Genomic DNA, 20385 nt, shown 5'->3' on the forward strand with positions numbered 1-20385 from the left:
TTCTGTACCAACTTATTATGAATGGTGGGGAGAGGTGGGGGGAAGTTGTGGCAAAGGCTACAGGACCTAAAACTGAGAGTACCCAACTCCATTCTCTGATCGTAGTGCATAAATTTAACCACTATACAATATCACCTTACAGTTTTTTTTAAAAAGGTTTGTTCCTCCCTCTCCTGCTCCTTCTCAAAGTCACTCGCCATACTTGGTCAAGGTAGGCAAATGTCTTCCAGACCTCAGCCAGTGCTGTTCTGAAAGCAGATGACAGGGGTATGCTGGGGGTTGGGATGAGGTTGAAGATGGGAAAGAAAAATTGCTTAGGATTTGCATTCCCTCATCACGGAAAAGCGTCAAACTTCCACTCACCACCTCTTCTCAGGGCTACACGTATGAATGAAAAGTGAACAATGGATGGGTTGCAGGTGTGCTCCAGGATTTTACTACAGTACAGAAATACCTACACCTCCTCCACATCAAAGTCAAGTGCTGGTAGGGGACAGATTTCACATTCTACTTCCTCCATTTGGTTCTTTTGAGTTTACATTTTAAAAGAAATCAAAGACTTCTCTTTAAAGTGCTTTCTTTGGCTGGAATATTATGACCTTGTGGTATCCTAGCCAAGTATCCATTCTCCACATGCAAGATGGTACAGGGTCTTCAACCCTTTAATATTTCAACCACCACAGCAAGAATAATGATGTAATGATCAGGAATGACAACAATTGTTTGACTTTATTCTTCACTTTTTAATCTAGTAACAATGAGATTGCCATCAGCTTGTCAGATCAACTAATGCAACACAAAACAAAGATTAAAAAATTGGGACCAGTCTGACATCAATGGCTCAGACTCATATGAACTGACTCATTGAATGACTGAGCCCTTAGGGTGCAAGAGGTTTAAATGATAACCATAGGAAAATGCACTGTTGCAACACCAAGGGAGAATTGCAGCCACAGATCTAATCTTGTGAGTAAGATTACAAGTTGCATAGCAATGCACTAGAGGGAAAAATAAATTCCACCTAGACCAATATTCTTCAGTTTTATCAACAAATTCCTTGTGTAGTATTTTAAAATCCTATGCCTAAACTTTGTGCAATGCCCTACGAGTGCTGCAGGTGGTTGAAGTGTCAGCGACTCCACAGCCTAAAGCCCAGGCCTTAGGCAATACTGAATCAGCACTGCACTTTTTTTTAAATGAAAGTGTGGCGCCCCAATCCAAGGATGGGTCCAGGGAATCCAGGAGGGACTGAGGGCAAGTAATCAGGCAAATGACTTGTGGCTGTGGGGTAGGAGATCAGGTTAAGTGACCTGAGAGACAAGGTCGGGTTGGGTCGATGATCAGGTGTACAGCTGCAGGTGGGCAGTGTGGGGCGGGAGAGAGGCTTGTGGGAAATTACTGTGTCATGGGCCTGGGCTGATCAAAGAGACATTGGGGGAAGGGAGATGGATCAATGGGGGAGCTCAAGGCCAGAGCCAGTCAGAGGATCAGGGGAAGACTGTGAGTGAGAGAGAGAGAGAGAGAGAGAGAGAGAGTGAGAAAGAGAGAAAGAGGGGGAGGGAGACAGTGAGAAAGAGGAGGAGGGAGGGAGAGAGAAAGGGGGAGAGAGAAAGAGGGGGAGGGAGGGAGGGAGAGAGAAAGAGGGGGAGAGAGAGAAAGAGGGGGAGGGAGGGAGGGAGAGAGAGGGAGGGGGAGAGCAAAAGAGGGAGAGAGAGAAAGAAAGAGAGAAATAAAGATAAAGAGGGTGAGGAAGAGAGAGAGGAAGAGAGATTGTGAGAGAGTGTGAGAGAGTGTGAAAGACAGTGAGGGAGAGTGAGAAAGAAGAAAGTGAGAAAGAAGAAAGAGTGAGAAAGAGAGTGTGAGACAGAGAGAGAGTTACGTATACATGGGGGGTTAAGGGTGGTGGTCAAGGGAGGTGGTGAAGACAGTACCATAGTTTGGTGGGGGTGGGTGGCATAATGAAGGGTAAAAGGTATGAGATTTACCTTAGTCCCAGCCCAGAAATAGATGCATGGACAAAATCAGGCAGATTATATTGAATAATTACAGAACTCAGGGTGTAATCAACAATCAATGCTCCTGGTCTAATTTCTACTGTGATGCTCCAAAAGGGGTGTTCCATGGGGACTGACATAATTAGATGTGCATCAAATTACTTTGTACATAATTTAATGCACATCTGAAGTGTAAATCTGATCAGATATGCAAATATCTTTGGAAGTACCTGGTCAAATGTCTGGAGTGGTGCAAACAACCCAGAGAGAGGGTTATTATCACCTTACACTCCATGGGAAACACACATTCAACTGTTTCTTGCTGAAATAAGAAATCTAATTTCTAAGCAATTGATCCTACACTAAAACCACTAGTGATGTGTGTGTATTCACCTTTTCTCATAATGACCTATACCATTGCCACCAAGGTACCAAAAGACTAGAGAGGAGAAATTGGATTGCATTAGAAAATGAGCACCAGAATGGTGTTGGCTCATGCTCATTTGACCTGATGCAGACTGCAAACAGAATTTTGTGCTCTTCAGCTTTCTGTCCTTGGGGTGAATTTTCCCAAGAGCTGGCATGTACTAATGCTAGTTGATTCTGATGGGAGACATACCTGTGGGTCATAAATGGGAAGTACTTATCATCTTCAGCTGCTGGTGGACGTCATCCCAGCGGTGGTTCAAGGCAGACTGCAAGCCCCCCGACATTTTGATACTGCTCTGGATACCTTGGTGTGTGAACTGAGGAGCAGGAGGGATGTCTCCACATGCAGGACTTTGGAATTCGCCCAGTTCCATAATGAAGTGGCAGGAGGAGATCATTTAGGGGGACACCAAAAACACCAGGGACATGACTAGAGTGCCATAAATTTTGAGGAGCTCACACACATGGTCTCCTTCTAATCATACTTCCTACATAATTCCATACACATAGCATTTGCTGCAATCACATCTCAGAGCTTACATGTGCTCCCGTGCCTGACATCCATGATATACTGTAACTGTGAACATAGTAGACATGCAGGAAACTCCATCTTTTCAAAATTACTCCCAATGAGCCTCAGGTGACTTCACAACTGAATGTGTCACATTGAAGTACATAAGGTTGTACCCCATTATGATTGGGCCCAAAATGTCAGTTTGAGTGTTCCTCTCTTGGCTTTTGGCACCAATGTAAAATTGGTTTTGGAATCCAAAATTCCTCATTTCATATGCCCATAACCCAGTAACATTTTAATGGAGATCTTACCAAATTTGACAAAAAGCACGCCTGTAGTTGACACAGACTTTTGCCCATTTGTAGCCACACACTGGAAATAACCTGTATCCGTGGTGTCGAGGTTTCGTATTCGGAGACGGGAGCCATAATTAGTCAGTCGGTAGGATATCCTCCGTGGTTCCTGGACAACCGGAGCGTCATTCTTTAACCATCGGATGGTAGGTGCTGGATTGCCGGACACTTTACAGTACAGCTCTGCTGTTTGACCAAGTGATGTTGTGATATTATTCATTGGCTCATCAAGGATTAGATAATAATCTGAAAAGAAGTTTTAAAAAAAGTTTTAAATTGCGAGTGAATAAAACAATTCAATTAAGAAGAAAGAAATGTAACATGCATTCAGTAACTATAAAAAAAACAAATACTGCAGGGATGGATTAATGGATAATTCCACCACAGAGCGTAGTGCTGAGCCATCCAGACAGCAAACATTTTTGCCTAGTTCTACTGTCCATGTTGAATTAGCTGACCTCAACTAAACCAGCAGACAGTGTGACAACTTACTTCATTCAGTTGATTAGAGAAAGGAGTCAAAAGCATCAGTGAAGTCAACTGGCCCTACTCAACTGGACTCAGTGCTAGCACTTTCACCTCTGACTTACAAGGTTCTGGGTTCAAGCTCCTGAAATGGTACCCCATTGTGAGGTGGTGCCTCGGGTGAGCTGGGAAACAGGAAGAAAACGATGGTGAAACAATAAATCCTTTACTGAAAGGCAAAAATCCTGTTGGAAATGTACTCATGTAAACTTGAAAACCATGGAAAGTGATTCACTGGAATTGAAACATTTCTCTCCTGTCTTAGCTTGCTCCTGTTTACAAATTTTCTCTTCTCAGACAATTCAGCCCGAGTTGGTATGTCGTAAAACTGAACTTTCAAAGTCAAATCAGTTTAATTTCTTTTTTGCATTTGTCATGAAACACATTTAACTCCGAACACCCATTAAGCCATTTTTTAAATGCTGCAGCTTGTGCTTCTCTTGGCAGCATTAACTGCTAATTACTTTGTAAATTCCAAACACTTTGTAACTTTCTTTCAAGATGAGACACACCGCTGGTAATTTGACACGGGAGCTACTGCATTCCAGATTGTACTGGCATTATATGGTAATGAATCATCAGGGCTGTCTGAAGGTACAGAATATATAAGGGAACTGGCAGACTTGAGAGAGTAAATTAATATTTCGAAACCCCCGAAATATGAGCCCCCACACCCCCACCCCACTAATACAGACTGTCTGAATTTTAATAGCACTGATTATGTATTACTAAAACTGTATTCGGCAACCTCTGTAACCACCCACCAGTCTCTTCAATAAATCCTGTGTTTTAATTATATCAATGAACAGCTAAGAAATACAGGTCCAATTTATTATCCTTTTCACAGACAGAAAAATATGAATGAGCCGCTGAGTGAAACACTGCATCACGAGGCTGTTGAGTTTCAATAGCTGGAAATGTCCTGATCACCAACAAAACTCTGTGTTGCTACTGCGCCAGGTACTGGCTTTGGTACTTTGAGAGATGACAATTCCACCACTGACATTTGGGTAATGACAAATATACACAATATCTGCAATACTAAATTTCTGGCCAATATCTATCCTTCAGAATAACAGATTCCCTAGAAATGATTCCCTGTAACACTTCCCATGCTCTTTTTCAGAGTGCCATTGGATCTTCCACGTCCATCTGGAAGGAAGACAGGGTTTTAGTTAAACATCCCAACTAAAACATGATACCTTCAATCATGTAACATTTCTTCAACATTGCCCTGAAGATTCTGCACGATTTACATGCTCATGTTTCTTAAGTTGAATCTAAACACTCAATCTTCTGACTCAGAGGTGACTGTGCTGCTGTTAGGCCAAGGCTGACAATTTTTTTAAACAGTTTGCATTTAGATGGTGTCTTTGTCTTTTGGTGCACTGCTGTCATTGGTGATAGCCACAAACCCTTCATCAAGATCTACCAGGTAATACAAAAACAGAAAATTCCAGAAACGCTCAGCAGATTAGGCCACATTTGTAAAAGCAGAAACAAAGTCAATGTTTCAATGTTGAAGACCCTTCACCAAAACAGGTTCTGATGAAGGGTTGCTGACCTGAAACGTTGACTCTATTTCTCTTCCCACAGATGCAACCTGACCTGCTGAGTACTTCCAGCATTTTCTGTTTTTATTTGAAGATTTCCAGCATTTGCAGTTTTTTTTAAAATTTTCATCTACCAGATAACACCTGATTACAAAATCCCTTCATCGCCACTGTTTCAACATCAGAGAATTAATTTGCCAATATACTGGACCTAAGTAATTAATGATATTCAGTCATTAAGATGAATCATAGATCCTCTCATTGCAGACAGAGAATCTTTATAGTGTACAACGGTAAGTTTAATTAAAATGAACTAGAAATTCTGCTCTCAATTCCTTCCCTCCTACCACCCCCTGTTACTTTCTGTTGAGAATTAACCCCAGAACAACCATTCTTTGTTTTATTCCTCAAAGAAATGCTTTACATTTTCCACAGCAACTTTATTCAGAACATAAGCTAATTCTCTGTCGGGTTTGTGTTGGCAGCCATGTGCTGTGCTCGCCTCACTTTAGACTTATCTCAGACTCTGCAGGGACCCTGGGCTTTTACAACTTTTTTAATTAACAAAATACTTTCTACATTTCAGTTACCCCAGTTACTTGCTTCAGTCACATTTTTCTCCAGCTATTTTCTCTCATGGAGATATCTAGTCAGGCTGGGGCGCAATTCCACGGAGGTCACCCTTATGTGCCTCAACTAAGTGGCAGGTTTCCCAGTACAACTCCAGTCGCTAAGCACCAATAAACACTTAGACCATAAAGGGCATTAAGGGGAAAGAAAAAAAAATGCACTAAGAATCTTTAAAACCTTAGATTTTCCCAAACAGCTTTGTATCCAACAAAATACTATTGAAATGTATGAAAAGCAGCACCAATTTTATGCACAAGATGATCCCACAAACTGTAATGAGAGAATTCTCTCATGTAAAAGAGCTAAAACAATATTTTGAAAAGGACATTAAGACCCTGGGGTTGGTCCCCACTCTGCAACAGGAGACCTTTTGACCTGCAGAGTGGAAAAATTAGTTACTGTCCCATGGACCACAAAAGAAAATGACTGATTAATGAGAGGAACTTTAAGTACAGAGGCTTGGATGTAATAGCCTCCATGATCAAATTAACTAACGATCCCATACATGAAGCTCTGGGCTTGACGTGCACCTCAACTCATGCAGCATCTTTAGTACAAGAGGAAGTCAAGCAGATGGTATCTATGCTTTAAGTTAACCATTAACCATACTAGGACAGTCAGCCTGATGCTGCAGACATGAGCCAGCTAATATACTGCACCATATCAATCACTCCTATTCAGCATGACACCAGTGATAAGGAGGTTAACTTGTGGCAGTGTATTAACGTTGCATGTGCTAATGTAGGGCTTTACCAAAGTTACATCCGCACTGTAACAGGGGTGTGGAGAAGTCTCAAGTGAGCTGTCCAGACAATCTTTAATTTCTCAGCTTTCTGCTAAATTGACGTATAACTCATGCTTTGTATCCTGCATTACCATAGGAATTTTTCCAATCTCATTAGTACAGGTTGGTTTCACAGTTCTCCCCATTCTCACACAAGGAGAGCAAAACTGGCAACGTTACCCATCACTGTGCAATGGCATCTGAAAAGTATCGTCAAAAAAGACAAGATCTATTAGAGCTGTAGTGTCCCAGCAACATTTATTTTCTTTTAGCACGAAAATAATTGAAAATTAGACAAATTCCAATGGAGTTCATGGAAGTACACTTTATCAGTTAAATATATTCAATGTCATGACATTATCATACAGTTCCCAGATTTAACTCCTGATCCGTGCAATGTTTGTTGATGGCAGCTAATTTGATAGGGCGATAGACCACGTGTCTCTTTGTTAGGACTGGGGAAAAATGTCCTGATTGCCATTTAATGACAGAGTGCATTTACATCCAACAGTCTGTTCTATGGGATGGAAAAGCCTGTTGCTAGCTTGTCAGTCCTCATGTGGAAGTACAAATAACATCTTCTCCTGCATTTGCTTTGGCTTAATGTGAAAAAAACAACAGTAGGTAGAAACATGTCTTCCTGATAGACAAGCAAGTTTATTTTGTAAGCAACCGAGCCACGCAGACCAGGAAGGCTCCAGATATGATCCATGGGCTGTAGTTTGTAATCTGATCTCGGCCAAATGAGATACTACTGTTAGTCTCATCCTATTAGGCTGGAGAGGGGAATAAACAAACCAGGGCAAATTAATGTCTTTGCACAAGAAGGGGATGGGAAGTATGTGAAAAGCATAGCTGCAAGCAAGTAAATCTGTTCAGGAAGATACAGATTAACAGATGTTTATTTGCCAGTGATTTCCTAGATTTTCAAACATTAAACACAAGAAAGTGAATGACTGAACAACCTTGGCGGTTTGTATCATGTTGTGAAAGTAGTATGAATGTGATTAGACACTCACTGGCTGTCCTCCAGGTAACTGAGTTTGATCTGTGTGCTGCTAAGAATACTCAATGTATATTTATGTGATGCACACAGTTCATGGAAACCGGCAGTAAAGAGGTGCATTACCAAAAAACCTCCAAAAGCATACAATAGATGTGCACCTCCCTCTTAAATCTGGAAAGGCACAAGTACAGTATTAACTGATCTGCGGCCAAGTTTCTTAATCTATATCTAGTGGGTACAGAATTATAATGATCAGCATTTACTACACCAGCTATAAAGAAATCAGAGCAAAATTATTATCAACTTATTTTACTTGGGATCAGCACAACACAGAGTCCCTTATAACAATGTAAACTCTAATCTCTGGAATACCATATACCAAAAAGTAATGAAATATATGTTACTTTGCATTATGCTTTTGCAATTAGATGACCACACTTCCTTCAACTTGCTGTGAGTTGTACCATGAGGGATCTGATGGCATGTAACTATTAATATTAGTAAAATGATGAATATAATACACATTTCCTATCTATCACTCAACCTATATCCCACTACAAAGAAAAGTTTAAATCAACAAAACCTCTCCAAGAACAAAAATACCCACTGTTTCAAAGGTAAAGTTTTAATCTTTACTTTGATTTCTCTATTTATATTTTTGGCAATTGCCCAGTCCTAACTGCACAAGCAAAGTGGGACCTCTACTTAAAGTAATGCAATCTTAAAGTTAGTGATAGTGCTTCCATAAGTGTTAAGCAAAAATTCCAGCAACTAGATTTTGTGCTTTCAAGAAAACTTAGCTTTGCCTTAGGAAGAGACCAATACCTTGCACAATAGATAGTATAATGATACAATCCCTGCAGCATACCATCTATTTACAGTGAGCTATAAATGATCTATTTAAAAAAAACTATATTGAGCACGCGTTTGTCGATAAAACTTTAGGAATCACATTAAAAATATTCCTGGCAAATGTGCAAAATTGGCTAAAATATCAAATATATCCCACAGTAATAAATCGAAAACCAAAAGGGAAAAGGAAACACTGGAAGTCAAGACATAAACTTACAACAAGAACTTACTTAGAACATATGAAAACAACAAGCTGTCAATGCTAACAATAAAATTGGGCAATTGTAATCATCACAAGTTCGCATTTATAAAGTATTGTGCCTTCAACTCTTCCATAAACAGTGGAAATTCAGTACATATTGCAACAAAGTTTAAATTTGGAAGGAATTTCAACTAAAATTCATGACAAATATAATGCAAAAGTTTTAGTACAGTTACAGAGATACTTTAAAGAAAGAAAGATATAAATAAGTACAGCTTTTTTAAGTTTTATGTATTTCTTAGCTTTTCTTACAAAAGCCTCATCCAAAGCAGATAGATCTGAGTGAGCATTTAAAGTCAGGTGCAGAGATATATTTATTGATTAGTTAATCTGGCATGCCATGACGAACAAATCCCTAGGTGAAGTGTGGATAGAAGGCAGGGATTTACTGATTACCTCAAGTTGTAATTGGCTCATTGTTTCATTTTGTTCTATTGTTATATATTGGTTTTATAATACTTAGCAACATTTGAGAGATAGGTAATACTTCTTGTCTGCAAATACAGTATTCAACAATGGAATTTTTGTGAGAAATGATTGACATCGGAATTTAAGATGGCAAAATATTGACATGGAAAGCACGTGCATATGTTAAGATTTTTTTAAAACTATGTTGTGGATGTAACTGGTTTATGAAAGAAAATAAGTGACTCATTTATCTACCTCTTCTGGATAAGTAAAACAGAGTGGAGGGGAATTTCCATTTAGATTTCTCAGTCTCTCTTTGGTAATTTAAATAAATTGATTTATTATTGTCACATGTACCAAGGTACAATGAAAATCTTTGTTTTGCATGCCATCGATACAGATCATTTCATCACATCAGTGCATTGAGAAGTACAAGGGAAAACAATAACAGAATGCTAAATAAAGTGTTACAGTTACTGAGAAAGTGCAGTGCAGGTAGATAATCAGGTGCAAGGCCATATAACAAGGCAGATTGCCAGGTCAAGAGTCCATTTTTATCGTACTAGGGGACCATTCAATAGGCTTATTAAAACAGGATAGAAGCTATCCTTGAGCCCGGTGGCACATGCTTTCAGGCTTTTGTATCTTCTGCCCGATGGGAGGGGGGAGAAGAGAGAATGTCTGGGGTGGGTGGGGCCTTTGATTATGTGACTGTTTTAGCAAGGCAGCAAGAAGTATAGACAGAGTCCACGGAGGGGAGGCTGGTTTCCTTAACGTGCTGGGCTGTGTTCACAACTCTCTGCAGTTTCTTGTGGCCTCAGGCAGAGCAATTGCTATATCAAGCTGTGATGCATCCAGATAGGATGCTTTCTGTGGTTCATTGATAAAAATTGGTGAGGGTCAATGGGGACATGCCAAATTTCTTTAGCCTTCTGAGGAAGTAGAGGCATTGGTGTATTTTCTTGCCCATGGTATCTACATGGTTAGACCAGGACAGGCTATTGGTGATGTTCACTCCTAAGAATTTAAAGCTCTTAACCCTCTTGACCTCAGGACATTCACATAAACAGGAGCATGTGCCCTGCACCCCTTCCTGAAGTCAATGACCAGCTCTTTTGCTGACATTAAGGTAAAGGTTGTTGTCATGACACCATGCCACTAGGCTATCTCCTTCCTGTACTTTGACTCATCATTATTTTAGAAACGGCCCACTGAAGTGGTGTCATCTGCAAACTTGTAACTGGAGTTAGAGCAGAATCTGGCTACACGGTCATGAGTGTATAGGGAGTAGAGTAGGGGGCTGAGGACGCAGCCTTGTGGGGCACCAGTGCTGAGGATATCATGGCAGTGGTGTTGCTGCCTATGCTTACTGATTGCATTCTAAACAGATATTTTTGGCAACTTAAAGCATTTTTGCCACTTTTCCACCAGGCAATCCCTATTGAAGTTCAAGGAAAATTATTTTGCAGAAACTGTTGTAAAAATAGTCACTTCCCAATTGAAGATATCACCCACAGATTTTCTTCTAAATCTTCTAAATTTAGATATCATCCACTGCCCAGAAATGAAACAACCTACCCCAATATAAGAATGATACTTTGATAAATACACAGGTAACTAATTTACTTAATTCCTTTTCTGTTTCATGCACCCTTTCCCAAAGTTGAAGGCTCATAAAGGACTATCTTTTAATGGGTACTGACTTACTTTTTATATGGACTGTCATCGGGTTATTCCTCTGTAGAAAGTGTTAAAGCCTATTTCAATTCTGCTCACTCTTGTGGTTGCCACACAGATATTTTCAGCAGATATTCACTGAATGGTAGTCTGTGGTAAGAACCCTGGCAGGTTTTCTCTCCCAGTACCTGCAGTTTAGAGAGGAACTGGCGTATCTTTGCCTGTCTGAGATGAGCTTGCTCACCATAGATCACGGCCTGGACCTGGGAACATCTTGCTTTATACATTCAAAATGACACAAACAGCTGCATTTACTCACTGAGCTTTTGGCACAACTTTGTAATTATCATTTTTGAGTACAGCTGGAAGAAGTAGCCTTAAGAATTTTCAGTACACTCTAATATTAATTTCCAGTGGGTATGAAAAAGACAGAAAATCTCTCAATGATTCCGTCTTCGAGTTTGCCAAATTGCCAGCTATCACCTTGCAATTACCTGCAGCAACATTGCCTCTGAACAGAATTTAGTGCAAGATTCTCCTTCATACCCTCAATGTCACAAGTAAAATTCTTGGGGCATGAACATTAATCATACAGAATGACTTTGAATGTACTTGGCCAGTTTATCCACAAATAGGCCTCTTTCAATACTCTTCGTCTAACTCTATCAGCATAATCTTCTATTCTTTTCATCCTTCACTAATCTAGACTTCCCTGAAATTAATCTATGCTCCTTGCCTCAATCATACCTCAAGACTGCAAATTTCATATTCTAACCACCCAGAGGTAAAGATGATTCTTCTGAATTCTCTTTGGGATTTATTACTGTCAGTTATAAATGGCATCTAGTTTTGGACTTCACCACAAGTAGAAACATATGCATTGCTATCATAACAAACTCTTTCACAATCTTAGAAACCACAACATGCTTAGTCTTCTCCCTCTAAAGAGCCTCAGTCTGTTTAAACTTGCAATTAGGATAGCCACAAAAACAGCAGGAAGAATAATGGTTGTTTGTAACAGTGGGGATTGGTGACTTTTGAGGAACACCACATTGAATAAACTGGGAAAAGCTTCAATCAGGAGATGGAAGCAGTAGTAAGCCTTTCTATTTTTCTTAATGAAAGGAAGGGAGAGATAAATGAGAGTCCCACGGAGGGCTGTACATCATGAGATGCGCAGTTATTTTTTGAATGAAGATTGTTTAATTTGAAACCATGTGATTTCACCAGGGTGACAGCTTCAGAACCCCACCAACTACCACAGGATGACCTCATCAAAGCTCAAGGACTTCAAGAAATCATTGAAACACACATCCTGTTTGAATTACAGTATCATATTGGTGTCCCAGTGTCTCAAGCCTGGCCCCAACAAAACAAATACTCAGTAAAATCACTTGCAGATGTAGAACAAACATTTCACTTTTTCATAGAATCTCTTCCAATTTGAGTTCCAGAATACCAACAATGCTAATATTGTTGTATGTATGGTGGATGCGTTTCGATTTTTTGCAGGGAGGTGATGGTTGGGTGGATGGTAAATGCACCATTCTATCATGCATTGAGCTTTATTATAATAAAGAATTGCTTACCTGAATCACTGGAACTGTTCCATGCTGGGGTGGACTGCTGCAACTGAGTTTCATCTGGTAAATCCATTCCTGGAGGAATCCAAAAGGAAACACTCATTAACGTCTATAATATTAACTCTGAACATGAGTCAACCGTACTTCATGCCCTTACAAGGAAACTTAAAACCTCTCTTGCTAGTCTAATAAACGCCACAGGTTTTTCACTATTGATGTTTGTTTTATAAATGTGTATCGCTTGAGGTTACATATGTAACAAGAGGTTCTATTCTTTGCAGTCACTGTCAGTATCGAGTATTCCCCTGTTCCTTCCACTGCCCTCCAAAAATATGCCTTGGCCCAGGTTCAGAGGAACAGCCACTCCACCAAAGTAAATTCACATTTCCACACCAGTCATTCCCTTGGCTTTTCAGAGCTAGATTGTCAATTACTGCCAAATTAGCTTCATCACTCACTGGTCTTGGAGAGGGGGTTAAGACTACTGAAATACAGGAAAGCTTCAGGCTTCAGCAGGGGCTCTGGGCCACAAAGAGAGTGCAAACCAGTTGCCAATAAAAAATAGAAATGAATCCCTGATAAATTGTTATTATCTCTAGAAGGTTGTTAGAGCTCAGTAATGGGCAGGGGTTGAAAAGCAAAGAATTATAAGTTTAACAGGACCAGTGTCATCTTTGTGCTACTTTGCCAGGATGGCTGATAGTGGGGCCATCCACCAATGTAAGAGCTGGCAGATTCTACCATGAAGCTGAACTCTGGAGGATTTAGCATTTTAGCAAAGACCCCTGTGGGACTGGTGGGCAGGGAAATCACCATACAGACAACTAGGTTATCTATGCTCTGGTAAAAAAGCCTATAATTTCTGGTAGTTATAGGAATATCTGTTAGTAGGCTGTTAGAAGATATGCCCCCCAACTATTTATAGCTATCTGGGTCTCAGTTTTAAGTCCAGGTTGGGGGAAAGGGGCCTCACTCATTTCTTTCCTACCCCAATCTGGTAGACTGTAAATTGCAGAAAGTTAGAACAAGCTGCCGGAACCTCTCTAAAATGCAGATCGAGTCCTGAAGATGCAATTGTGGCTTGATCTGTAACTTTAAACCAAGATCTGAATGAGGGAGCAGCGGAAGCATTCTCACCAGGAAAACCCTGCCAGAAATAACCGCAAGAGCCTGAAGCTTACAAAGTTTTTACATTTTTTATTTCCTTTTGGATTGGGGAACAAGAATTCCATTTTATCTGTCAATGTTTTTGTTCAGCATCTAGAGATGTTGTAATATTTAAAGACATTATAAAAATTACATTGTTTTTGTTGTTTTCTCCATGTTGAAACTAACACCTAAGCAACTGACTTTCACTGAATTTCTGCCGGGTTTGGTTGAGAAAATTTGTTAGCAAAACCTGACCCGTTCTTGGTTCAGCTCCAGGACCAGGCCACTTGCACAGACTTCCAGGAGTTAAATGAAGCCCATGATCTCAGCATGGCCATCAACTGGACAAGCAGTGATTTTTTTTAAAACAAGAGATTAAAGGAGAGGGGCTTGAAGGCATATTTACCCATGCTGGTCTCATGAACTACTTGGTTGCTGCCTGCAGCATGGATCAGGATTTGAGAGTAAGACCATTGTTCTCAGCTCATTCACTAAGTGTTCATGGGAGAAACTAATAGAACAGCATAGCACTTCGAAAAGAGGAAAAGTGGTACCATTTCCAGCTGAACTAAAATCTCTGTGGAGGTCAATAGTCCCTGGAGACACCACTTATTGCCAGCAACTGGTTTCTGATACATAGTGGAAGCTATACATAAGATTTCACTTGATGAATGGAAAACAGTCAGTTTAACTAAAAAGTAATAAAAATATCCATAATACATTTGATGAGCGATTTTGCCATTTCTTACTCCTAGTTTTTCATCCTCATTTCAGAGATGAGTAGGCCTTGACCAAGACAAAAGGCCAAGATATGTAAATGTACACCAATGTGATATTATACTTAATTAATGTACTTGCCACTATTTGGGGATCATGTTCCAATCCAGACCAAATTTCAATTCGCAACCCATTTCTAAGAAGACCAGTTCTCATTTATATTAATTAGCCAGAGTGAACAGGAAAGGCAGAAGTGCTTTGTAAAACAGAAAGGATGCTTCAGTTCACCATCTAGTAAAACTAAGAGCCAGCATTGGAGAAAATTTCTGTGTTACGCTTATAAATTGCCCTGGGATTTGCAGCTTATTGGATTGCCTGCTTGAGTTTGCACTTAACTGGAGTACAGAGAAATATTGTAACATGATAAGTAGCCAATTTACTCTCAAATCAGATCAGATCCCACAACAGTGGCTCACCCAAATTATCCTGATGAGATCACTCTGCTATTACTGTCTGTCGAAGTGCAAGAATGATTTATGATGGATTTTTATAAAATTACATTCTTCAAAAATTCTTACCGTTCAATGAGTCAGAAGAAAAAACAATTGTTGGAAATAGAGTACAAACACTCAGGTTAGCCCCGATGTCCAACATGGCTTTCTCTGTGGAAAACACCAAGATGGATTTTCATCTTGTATGTCGAAAGGATGGATAGTAGAAAGATCAGAAATTATTGAAAATAAAAACTGCAGATTCTGAATATTTGATAGAAACAAAATACTGGAAATACTAAACAGGTCAGGCAGCATCTATATAGACAGAGAAATAGAGTTAACATTGCCGGTCGAAGATGCTTTCTCAGAACCTGGAAAGTGAAGAACCAAGTTAGTTTTATGTTGTAGGGAGGTTGGGAGAACAATGGATCGGTCAAAGGGAATTTGTACCATCCATTCCTGCCCCCACCATCTCTCAACATACTAATTTGTTTTCTCTCTTTTTCCCATTCCAACAATGTGTCTCAGACCTGCAATGTTAAGTCTGTTTCATTTTTCAAATTCGCTGCCTGACCTGCTGAGTGTATCCAGCATTTTCTGTTTCGTTTTAAATAAAGAATCTGCACTTGCTGGATACACCAGATTGCCTGCATGAGCTTCCACAACATGTTGGAGTACACAACTTGCAGAAGGTTTTGTAACATGGCATCAACACTCTACAGTCACCCATTGGTTGTGAGGTCACCTCAGTGAATGCTGGAGATATGGTCTCACTGCAAGATTTGTGGCAGTGGTGATAACGTACCTTGGGGATTGGCAGCTGTTTTGACGGGTGGGGAGACTGAATGGATGCAGACTTCTTACAGTCACGGATCAGTAGGAGTGCAGTGGATAGCAAGGGCAGCCATACACTACATTGCAATACCCCGAACAGCTGCCTATGCTAGCCAGTTGGGCCAGGGAATCCTGACAAATACAGGAGGGTGTGGTCTACAGATGGATCCTCTCGGCACCCAATTCTTACTGGCCACTGACAGTGAGCATCCCTCAAGGCCTTGACTGAGCAACCTTGCTTTCTACACTGCAGCCACTGTGAAACCCTTGAAGGTGAGCAATTTGTCAATCTATTTTGCAGGAGGCATGTGTGAGTTTGTGTTTGAAGTCATAAGCCAAGTATTCAGAGAGAAGTTCCCACCAGCCAGCTTGTCATTTGTTGTGTTGGAGCAAAGATGAGAGACTGAGAATGCCAATGTAGCTGTCAGTAAAAGAACATAATGGACTGCGTGATCTAATGCTAGTCATCACACACAATGCCACATGAATAAAGCAAGGTATGTGCGATTCAGGAAGGCAGTGGAATCGTATAGAGGACACTACGGTGTGTGTGTGTGTGTGTGTGTGCAGCCAGTGATGCTCTGCACTGGGGTGGGTCCTGCAGTTTGCACTCAGTCTTGTTGCTGCTTCCAGTTGTCCATGGAGAAGGTGATGGAAACATCTCCTTGTGCAAATGAAGCAGCAGCCATCTGCTTGATGCAGGGACAGACAGCAGATAATTTGATGCCACTTGTGGCAACCTGGAAAGAATGTGTGGCAAAGATTAGAGCTGCAGTGACTTTGATTCTGATAAGCAACAGGGCCTTGATACAAGAAATGAGAAAACCTTGAGAGAAGGAGAAAATTTAAAGGAGAAGTACGGGGCAAGTTTTTTTTTAAAAAAGCACAGAGAGTGGTAGGTGTTGGGGGAGTGGTGGAAACAGATATGATAGTGATGTTAGAGGCTTTTAGATATATACATGAATATGCAGGGAATCATGTGCAGGCAGAAGAGATCGAGTTTAATTTAGCATTGTGTTTAGCACAAACATCGTGGGCCGAAGGGCCTAATGATGCGCTGTACTGTAAAAGTGTCCTATATTCTATGTTGTCACAGCTTCCCTCGAAAAGCCTCCTGCTGCATTCTCCCCTGAGTAATGTAGTCCCTGTTTGTTCTTCTAAATGCACTTTGTTTGCCCATCTCTTGATTCCCCATCCTCTTAAGTGGCATTCCTACAAGGAAAAAATATGATGCCAGAAGCTCTTGAAGAGTTCAGAACTTTCACTGCAACTGCAAACACTTAGGAATTGCTTAATTAGTGAAAAAGCAAACATTGGGGTTTTGCCTGAGAACAGTTGATGATGCCTTTAAATATAATTGGAAATGACTACCTCATGATTTGTTGCAATGGTTGAGGTTTAGAGCAGGAAACAGGGAGCAATGTGGGCAGAGACCAAAATAGCAGCAGAGTCATAACTCTGTCATTTGAGCTGATTTGCATTTATTAATGAGGGCCCCGTGGGTTAGAAGAGGGTGCCCTGGCTGCGAAAATCAAGGGCAGCACAAAAATCAGACTAGGAGGAAACCAAGTGTTAAACTCATGCTTTAACTCAATGTATTATATTGATCCGGCTGTTTCCCTCTCAAAGCATACGTGGTTGGCAGAGAAACAAAGTAAAAGTTATTATGTCTGCACATATTAACACTAGACAAAGTGAATGCATCATCAGAAACTCATGTTATTTTTCAGAGGGAAATGAATCATGATATAATTTTCAGAAATAACATTTTTCATTCTTTTTGTTTGCCTTGTGTTTGAGATTGTGTGATTTGGAATAGGATTTGATGAATTCACTTTGAGGATTACAGAGCTTTGGATGGATTAGTACATTTTTCTGCCACCACCCCCACAGTGCACTGGATGTAGTTGCACATCAGCTGCCAAGTCTACCAGTATCTCAACCAATCCTGACATAAGCCACAACAAGCTGTCCAAACACAGGAACACTGCAGTCAAGCACTCCCCTTTCCTTGCCCCACTTCCACATCTGCACGCTTTCAGCAAGGGTTACTGGATGGTGATCAGGAGGGAACCCCACCTGATTTTCCCCTGAGATGCCAAGACCAAATATTTCATCTGAGATCAGTGAACTTGCTGTGTAGTAGACATCAAACTGGGGACCTCACAGATGGTTGTGAACCAGTATCACAGTGAGCTACCAAATCTTGGAAGGGACTGGGTGAATTTGTATTATACAGGACAGTTTTTGATGCTTGAGGTAAGGGTGAAACAAGGCATGCAAACAGCTAGGTATCCTACCCCTATTTAAAACATCCTACATGGATGGCTGTTCATGTCAGTATTGGTACTGAGAACAAAGAAAGAAATTAGTAACACAGAGGTTTTTGGGAAACTAAGAGCCAACAGAAAAAACTGCAGGTAGAAATAATATAGTAACAAACTGGCTGAGGTACCCATGTGTCATATTACAGTGTGCTTTCCACAATTCCAGACTCCTTATCACCTATCAACCTCACCATCCAACTTAAATGAAAATAATTTATATTTGCCTTTCTGCACAGCAGAATGGTGGGAAATAACTGTGCAGACTTAGCCAACCGTCTGCAATTTAGTACTGAAGCAAGCATACTCCTGTTTGAGTTGGGCACTTCTATGGCCATCAGCCCTGCTCACCAGAAATACATCAGAATGCAAAAGTGGAGTAGTGGACGGAGAGGGTTTCCACCTATATTCCCTCCTGCCTGCTATATTATTACCTTCAATTGGGCCATTTGTGGAAGAAAATCCAAGTTGCTGCCTTCCAGAGTGGAGAAAGATAAACGTTACATTTGTTTTATTACACTTTTGTGAAGTGCCTGTAACACTGGAGAAAATGTTATCTTTGATTATGTCATCTTTGCTCATTCAGTTCTGTTGATGATATAAACGCAGGTTGTTGTTGTCGCTGTTGTTGACAGGGCAATAAAACATTATCAGATTCTCCTCTGTTCCAGAAAGAAATCAGGTTGTTCCTAAACAGAAACATTAACCCTTGCAATAGCGTTCTGTTGTGTCTGATCCAACAGAGCAGAATCTTTACAATATTTTTATTAAATCCATGAAAAAAAATACAGAGTACATGCATCAAGAAAGAGAGTAAAAATACTACTGAATACATTGTGTTAAATCGTACTTAGGATTACAATACTCTAAATCAATAATAACATATAGTAGTTAGTTAATAAAGGAAGAAAAAAAATTGAAATATTTTATTACAAAAAAAATCTACCCTCACTACCAAAACACGAAGCTGTTAGATAGAAGAAACAGCAAGGAAAAACATTTTTAAAAATGTAAGTGTCAGCCAATATCTGCGTTTTAGTCCCCAAATCAGAGATTTTGAAAATAATTCAAAAAGGGTCCCCACAGGGTTTGAAAGTCTAGGTTAGATTCAACAACTGAACAGAGAATCTTCTCAGATTCAAATATGACATAACATCCCGTAACCATTGAACATGCGTAGGCGGAGTAGCTTCCTCCCATTTAAGCAATAATGCTCTCCTGGCTATAAGAGAAATAAAAGCCAGAATATGTAAATCAGAAGTGTTATATCTTTTTCTCCAACAATCCCAAATAGTGCAGTCAAAGGATTAAGTTTAAAATTTATTTTGAAAAGTACAGAAAAAGTATGAAAGACCTCTGTCCAATATTTTTTAAGACTCTGACACGTCCAAAACATGTGAATTAAGGAAGCCACTCCGTTATTACATTTATCACAGTAAGGAGATATATCAGAATAAAAACGGGATAGTTTATCTTTAGACAAGTGAGCTCTATGGACCGCTTTAAATTGAAGGAGAGAATGACAAGCACATAATGATGAAGTATTAACCAACTTGAAAATTTCATTCCAAGTTTCCTCGGAAATTGACATCTGCAAATCTTGTTCCCAAGTGTTTTTAATTTTATCTAGTGGCACCTTACTCATTCCTAATAATCTGTCATAAATATTAGATATTGAGCCATCCTGAAAGGGTTCCAAATTAAAAATTACATCTAATAAATTCTTATCAGGACAAAAAGGAAAAGAATGTAAATGAGATAGAAGAAAATCTCTGATTTATAAATATCTAAAAAAATTAGTTTTTGGTAAATTATACTTGGTAGACAATTGTTCAAACGAAGAAAGGCTTCCTCCAACAAACAGATCTTGAAAACAAGTAATACCTAATTTGTCCCACTCTTTAAAAACTACATCAGTCATAGAAGGTTTAAAAAAGTAATTAGAGAAAATGGGACTGACAGAGAAAAACTCAATAAACCAAAATATTTTCTAAATTGTACCCAAATCCTCAAGGCATGTTTAACTACTAAATTATCTGTTAGTTTATTTAATGATACTGGAAGTGAAGAACCAAGCAAAGAGATAATAGAAAATTTTTTAACAGAGTTAATTTCCGAAGAGACCATACTGGACAAGCCTTTCGATTAATGTAACCAAAACGTAAGATTTCGTATATTGACTGCCCAGTAATAAAATCTAAAATTAGGTAAGGCTAAACCTCCATTCTTTTTAACCTTCTGAAGGTGAACTTTATTTAATCTTAGATGTTTATTATTCCATATGTAAGAAGATATAA

General features: G+C 39.7%; 1 protein-coding gene across 2 annotated transcripts in view; it reads right to left on the reverse strand.

The window, feature by feature from the left end:
- The window catches only part of ror1 (receptor tyrosine kinase-like orphan receptor 1), a 218939-nt gene that overhangs the window by 48719 nt on the left and 149835 nt on the right, over positions 1-20385 (reverse strand). For both annotated transcript variants that reach the window (XM_052012605.1, XM_052012604.1), the window contains exons 2-3: positions 12577-12645; positions 3249-3536 (exon numbers count right to left, since the gene is read on the reverse strand). In XM_052012605.1, the coding sequence (XP_051868565.1) occupies positions 3249-3536; positions 12577-12645 (357 nt within the window). The remainder of the gene's footprint in view (positions 1-3248; positions 3537-12576; positions 12646-20385) is intronic.

The sequence above is a fragment of the Pristis pectinata genome, chromosome 3, assembly GCF_009764475.1.
Source record: "Pristis pectinata isolate sPriPec2 chromosome 3, sPriPec2.1.pri, whole genome shotgun sequence".
In the NCBI taxonomy this organism is placed as follows: Eukaryota; Metazoa; Chordata; class Chondrichthyes; order Rhinopristiformes; family Pristidae; genus Pristis; species Pristis pectinata.